We start from the raw sequence: 7,234 nt of genomic DNA on the forward strand, positions 1-7,234 counted from the left end.
TAAACTGATATTCTGATAGTCGGCGATGGTGCAACTGGAATAAGCGCGACTATACGAGCCAAACAACTGTTGGACGCGGAAGGGAAGAAAATCAGGGTCGGTGGAATCGAAGTCATAGCACACTTGATCGGTGGTCTATACGGAACATAGATTTTTAGGTAATCATCGTCGAGAAGGCCCCATAAATGGGACTGGAAAGAGAAGGGCGCGCCTCTGAACACTCCCCTAACGGAGGATAAGTTCGGTCTATTAACTAGCACCGGTAGGATTCCGGTACCAGCCCTGCCAGGTTGGATTCTTTGTCTTAAATCGATTTATATATTGAATAAATGATATTTCGTCAGGAACTCCGATGTTTAATCACGGGAACTATATCGTCCCGCTGGGACACGTTATTCAGTGGTTGGGAGAGCAAGCTGAGGCAGTGGGCCCGGGTTATGCACCTTCCGAAGTCCTGTACAACGATGACGGGAGCGTTAAAGATATCGCGACGAATGATTCAAACATAAACCGGATGCGCGGAGCACACCATCGGCTGGCCCTTGGATAAGAACACCTACGGAGGATCCTTTCTGTATCATTTAACGACGAGGTATCCCTGATCGCCGTCGGGTTTGGATTACATCAATCTGTACCTGAGCCCGTACAAGGAATTCCAAAAGTACTGAATATCCAAAGATCGGTAATGCGGTAATGTTCGTTTCTTCGCAGGTTCAAACACCATCCGTTCATAAAGCATCACTTCGAAGACGGCAATAGGATCTCACCAGGGCACCGGCAGTTTTCACAGTATCCCCAATCTCACTTTTCCTGGAGGATGCTTAGTAGTAGCTTTGCCACGGGTTTTATTACCTTGCCGAAAGTTAGTTAAAAGGATTGTACCTAATGAAAAATTAGAGCATTACACAAAAATAAGTTTTTTTTATTAATGAATTGTTTAAAAGTTCATAAAATAATCACCCAAATGTCATCAAAACACAACTGGAATCTTTTAAAGTCAACTAAAAGCGTACATATAGTGTATAACACAAATTATGTTATGCAACACTTTAAACTCGCAAAATCCTGTCAAACGAAACTTAGGCATCTTCGACGGACTCGAAGATTGTTATTGTCCCGCTGGTGTGTATGAGTTTGTGCCACTCGATTCTGGAGAGGGCCATCCACCGTAAGACGTGCAACATCAAGGACCCCAGCCAGAATAACTGGGTGGTCCCAGAAGGAGGTCGCGGCCCAGCTTACAACGCAATGTAAGGACCAATGAGATTTAACATTTTCCTATATCTTTTTATTTATATTGTATTAGTTAAGAAGATACAATTTTTGTATACAAATAAACTTTATATTGTAGTTCTACCAGTATCGGTGACTAGCTTGATTCATCCCTTGTTTCTTCCTTTAGCTCTTCTCTTTCTTTGAACTGATTCTCGGCCGCTCTGTAATGTTCTGGCCAGTCTTTTGGTTGCTTATTTCCATACATCTGTAAATCAATAATAACCTGACAATGTGCTTATAAGTCAACTGAAATAGTTACCTCACACACGAACTGTAAAACCTTCATCTTTGAGATTTCAATTTCAGCTCGAATCCCCCATTGGAAAGTTTGTATTTTCGTTTTCTCATCAAACTCACAGTGAAGGTAATAATTCTTTATCAAGGTTTCTCTTATATATTCTTTGACTTTACCGAAAAATGGATGCTCAACTTCTACATCAATATCCAAGGACTTCAGGAAACTATAAAGGGATTCTGAAATAATAAATCAACAATATAAAAACAATAAAGGAATGGTATCGTAGAGCTCACTGTCTGATACTGGCGCGTTTGTCATAAATATATGGGATAAAATTAATAGAGTCAGTATCTTGTGAGCAGCATTTGGTACATTTGAACCAGTTTCATAACTAGAAACACATTCTTCCTCTTCATCGGAATAATTTACAGGAGGCAACATACTAATTAAAAAATAAATTTTTTTTTTCATTTTTACATCATCATATTCAGTAAGTGTGTAACCATATACCTAAAAATGTATGCAAAACAATATCAACAACATCCATATAACAATAATAATACCAACATTTTCCAGAACCTTAATTGCTTGTTGTATAACACTATCCACGCATTGGCCCTTTTTGTGAATTACATTTTGATTTAATTCGGATCTGGTATAAAATGAATTTTCGTCAGCTTTAAGAATAATGTACCTGACTACATCATTGATTATATTTTCTGTATTTTGATCCGGTACGTCTGGATCAGTCTGTGATTTGGTTTTTTGAGACCCGCTAACTGATCTTCGCTTCTTCGACATTTTTACGACTTGAAGAACTTTAAAATCGTGTATCAGCTATCTCCATACAGCACTATCAACACAAAAATTTAAATAACTAGCCGCTAGGGATGCAGAAAAAATATCGATATTTTTTTGTCGATATATCGATATTTTTTAGATGATATAATTTCAGAAGATTAAGTACAATTAAAAAAAACTTTCAAATCGGAACTTACTTTTAAACGTTTAGTGAATTCTGGTACTTAATTTTAATGGTTTATCAAAAATACCGTTATTCCTTAAGAGTTTTAGAAAAAAATATTTTTTAGGCTAATATTTGACTACGTTTATTTTCAATTAAAAATATACATACATTTTTTTGTAAAATATCGATATATCTTATACTTATTGCAAAAAATATGGATATTTTTTCCTTCGACATATCGATATTTTTTGTGGCCAACATGCCTACTAACCACTACAAAATATGCAAAATCTAATGCACGGCTTGGCTTTTTATTTTAATTCTTAATGTCAGACGAGTATGTTCGATCCCTTTCCTATATAAATTGTAAGAGAGGAAAGGACGGATATAATTGCTTGGAGCAATTAATTTAATATTTGCTTATATTTTACAACCTTAGTATACGCGAGACGTATTCCTTCACGTACTAACTTTAAAAAAGAAAAAAAAAACATTACTGAATACTATTAATAATTCTATAATACTTACATTTTAAAGGAAGTGGAGTTACTTTTATATTTGAATGTTCTGAGATGAATTGCTATTTTTAAACAATATACTAAATACATATAAACAATACAATACAACTTAAACTAAACATGTATTACTATGTGATATATAACATGTATTACAATAACCATGAATTAAAAATGATCGCACAATAACTACTAGAGCTTTTTAAAATAAAATTAATGCTTTATTTATTATCGGACAGAAATATTTTCTAACAAAAACCGAGGGTGTTAGATACACACCAAAAAGTCAATCAAAAGAAATATTACCTATTACTTATTTGTCATTCACAATTTTAATTTTTTACCCTATTACATTAACAATCTTGAAAAATATCGTTCCAAAGTGTTGCTATATTAATATACAATATATTTTTATTTAGAAGCAAACTACCAAAAAAATCATAAAACTAAATATATTATATATAAATCTAGGAAAGCATAAATTCGGTATACATTTTTGTCAAGGTCGCGCCTAGGACGACAGAGTCAGAACGTTAAAAAGCAGTCGAATGAAACTAGTAGAACCGAAAATAGTAACTAAAAGTACACGACTCAAAAACAGTCGATAGTAAAAAGTAATACAATCAGTCGAACCGAAACTAGCGACTGATTAGCCATAGTTCCCAACGCTAATTATGTTCTAATAAAAAAGTGCATTTCCTTACTGCCCCAACTAAAATTGAATTAGTGTTGGTAACTATCGAATAAAAACAGTCGATTCGACCACTATTTTTTAAGTTAATCATGTTTCTCCCATAATAAAGTTAAGTGAGTAATTTAAAAATGATGTTACTAACATTTGTCTTAAAAATATCTTCAATATATGCCCGAAAATATATTTGATTTATAATAATCATTGAAGTAATTTACGTCTGCATATTAAAGTATACGCAAAATATATCATGAGCTAACACTTACTAACCATTTTCAAATTCCATTTAATAAAACCTAAGTATTGAAAAATTTAAAATTTATACATTATAACAAAGGCGTCATAAGTGAGATTATTTTTAAAATTGTAGAATAACAATCAGCGCACCTAAAAGCAAATATACATATATATTCTTATTCTTCCCTTTTATATAATAAACATAAATATGGAATATTCAATGAAGTAAAAACTGTTCGTATATTAAAAACTTTTAGTTTAATTTCTTCTAGTAATTTGATATACGTAAAATATTATCATAACAATTAAAATATACAACACTACTGTCTCTGAAGGTGATTTGATCGGTGGTACGAAAATGTTTCAATACATCAAGAATCAAGATTTCAGTTCACCATCAACCATTCCTGCACATTAAAAATACATTATAAACAAAATCAGTTCTAGAGCATTACCTTACCCCACGGTATTTTGATTTTTTTCATATAAAAACCATAAATCTTCACATTAAAAGCACAAATCAAATTAAATGCACTGTTATCCTGTTATTATTAAAGAAACCGAATAATAACGTTAAAAAGCAGCAATAGAACTGACATAACACAAAATAAACCCAATATTTAATTCAAATAAAACCTAGAATAGAGCGGAAAAAACGTTTAGAGTGGGGAGTTGAGAATTAAAGTGATATATGCAACCAATCCTACAAGCTAAAGGAAATGGCGTGAATTTCAATAATAAAAAAATCATGCTAAATGTCAAATCAACAAAATCAAAATACATGCACATTTATATCGTTTATCCTGATAAAACCTACCATTAACTTGACCCCTTATTACTTGACTCATTATATCCTGACCCCGACCCTTCTACAAAACCCTGTATCATTTATCCATAATTTTTGATTCATTATAATGAAGTATTTGGTAGATAAATCATATGAGAAATAAGGGAATTTTTTAAATTTGCTCATACATTCTGCAACCATACATATCACAAATTAATAGTTATAAAAAAGTTTATTTATTTTATAAAATATTTTTTCATGATAAACGATTTAATAGCTGGCTTAGTTGCCGCAGTAGTAAAGGCGACAGGATGGTCCCCCTGTTGCGATAGTCGCGAGTTCGAATTCTGCTGGGGCATGTAAGTAAATTTGTGATGTTTGTGAATGCCCTTAGGTAAGAGTACAAAATCCGACAAGGAAAATGATCCCAGTCACGCCAGTAACCAGGCTGGGTAAGACGGGATGTCTTCTGGGATAATTTCTAAGTTGGCCACTCGCCAGTCAGTAGGCTTAATAATAAACTAACTTTAAAAAAGACAAGAAAAAAAAATTACTGTATAGTATTATAATAATTACATGCAATAACATGCAATTTATAATTTAATTTTAAACGAAGTAGTATTACTTTTATATTTGAATGTTCTGTGGATCTGTAAAAAAGAATGGAATTTTTCTATGAAATGGAATAATACCCCACAAATATTTTATTGTATTTTAATATGTTAATTGATATTTTTAAATATGTCCGCGGCCAGAAAACATATCGATAGAAAATAATTAAAAAAAATCAATATATGGGAGGAAAAAAAATACCGAAATCTTTAGTGCAATAACTACGGTATTAAAAAAAATAAACCAATATAAACCAAATCAATAGATTAGCCAAAATTATCTATATTTTTACTAATAATATCGATAGTTTTTATCAAGAATATCGAATTTTTTTTACCCCCTACAGCTCTATATTATTATGTTAAGGTTAGTTCTAGTGTGTTTCCCCGGTTATATATGTTTTCTCTTTATATTATTTGAGTATGATTTGCTTTAATTGTATACTACTATTATTTTCCTTGTTAAGCTTAAGTTATGGATTGTTATTAAATGATATAAAAATATTTTTGGCGACAGGGACTCTATTGTTGGTAAATAGCAATGTTTATAGTTAATTCACTGGTATAAAAGGATCTATATCTGGGACGCTTTTAACTTTGAAGAATAATAGATACCTCATCGTGGTATCTTTATTCGGAAACGTGGAAAAATAATCCCTCTGTGCCAGAAACAAACCGAGTTTTAGGTTTGACTAGTGAACCAGCAGAAGACAAATCCGCATTAAGTTCTAGTCACGAATTGCTGAATGTAATGATATTACATTTTCATATGAATTAATTAACGAAGAGGTATATTAATGTGAAATTATTAGATGCAATTATATATCAAAAATTTCATTGACCTCTGCACAATACAGTTTTTACCATCGCTTTCTATTTAGGAAATGAAAATTAAGCAGTGGATGGTAAAAGCTTGAAGAATGCTCAAAGGAAAGCTGCACAGAGGGCTCTGAAAAATACAGAATATCAACATCATTCTTTGAAGATCAAAAAGAGTGAAAAGAACCTGAAGAAACACCTGTAGCTTTACTAAACAATTTAGCATTAAAGGTAAGGATGTCTGTACAATACTCTATAATTAATGATATTTTGGTATTCAATATTGTTTAGTTAAATATAGACATATAAATAAGGTGCCTTTTAGGAACAAATAGAAGGCAAGACTGCATCACCAGACATTTCAGAGAAAAAATCTTATTTGCATAAAATGAATGACACGGTTCATTTTAATGATACTCTTCATGTTAGAAGAAATGATTCTGACACGAAGGGACCTTTCAAAGTCCATTTTAACGTCAACGACGTCAAATTTTATGGAGAGGCGCAAACGATAAAAAATGCTCGTAATGAAGCTGCATTGCAAGCTCTAAATTATATTAACAAAACAAGGAGGAGTTCTCATTTGAAGCAATGGGTAGACAATTTATTATAGAAAATGATGATTAGATAACTTACCTTTATTTCAGGTAATTGCAAAGAACAAAATCAAATGATAAAATTACCCATTTTTATTGTGTATGAAGCTGCTCAAAAACGTAATTTGGAGGTTAACTTGGAGATAGTCTGGGCCAGCCCATAAGAAATCATTTACAACAAAATGCACGGTTGATGATTTAGAAGTCGCTGGATCAGGAAGATCGAAAAAGGATCGCTTCTGAAAATGTTACCTGGTTTAGTGAATATTCCTGAGATTGAAGGGTAAACACACAAACAGCAAGAAAACTCTAAAACTCCTCTCCAGCAACCAACAAAGTCCAAAAATAAAAATAGAAAAACAAAATTGTAGACTATTTTCGATATGATTGATAGAATGTTTGACAATGTGGTAGATTTTGACAACGGTCTTATTGGTAAAGTACAAGGCATGTCAGAGGTAATTTAAATTAGTTTTTATGATATCAAATGTATTTTTA

At 32.1% G+C, this 7,234-nt stretch overlaps 1 protein-coding gene across 1 annotated transcript; it reads right to left on the reverse strand.

Moving 5' to 3' along the window:
- Positions 1 to 1,296: 1,296 nt before the first annotated feature.
- On the reverse strand, positions 1,297 to 2,339 carry LOC143197588 (non-structural maintenance of chromosomes element 3 homolog). The gene is made up of 4 exons (XM_076406128.1): positions 2,081 to 2,339; positions 1,807 to 2,023; positions 1,535 to 1,749; positions 1,297 to 1,480 (listed from the first exon to the last, which is right to left on the reverse strand). The coding sequence occupies exons 1-4, from the start codon at positions 2,312 to 2,314 to the stop codon at positions 1,370 to 1,372; spliced, it is 777 nt and encodes a 258-aa protein (XP_076262243.1). The 5' UTR covers positions 2,315 to 2,339; the 3' UTR covers positions 1,297 to 1,369.
- Between the last annotated feature and the right edge of the window lie 4,895 nt (positions 2,340 to 7,234).

Source organism: Rhynchophorus ferrugineus, unplaced genomic scaffold (genome assembly GCF_030347505.1).
Source record: "Rhynchophorus ferrugineus isolate W39M unplaced genomic scaffold, kcgeb_rfMv2 rfM5, whole genome shotgun sequence".
NCBI classification, from domain to species: domain Eukaryota; kingdom Metazoa; phylum Arthropoda; class Insecta; order Coleoptera; family Curculionidae; genus Rhynchophorus; species Rhynchophorus ferrugineus.

Bases quoted from the DNA above. Each gene is read 5' to 3' on its own strand.
- LOC143197588 (XM_076406128.1), bottom strand. From the start codon at position 2,314: ATGTCGAAGAAGCGAAGATCAGTTAGCGGGTCTCAAAAAACCAAATCA. The intron at 2,024-2,080 runs GTTGGTATTATT...ATACATTTTTAG, and splicing joins CAATTAAGGTTCTGGAAAAT to GTATATGGTTACACACTTAC. The intron at 1,481-1,534 runs GTAACTATTTCA...ATTGATTTACAG, and splicing joins TTTTACAGTTCGTGTGTGAG to ATGTATGGAAATAAGCAACC.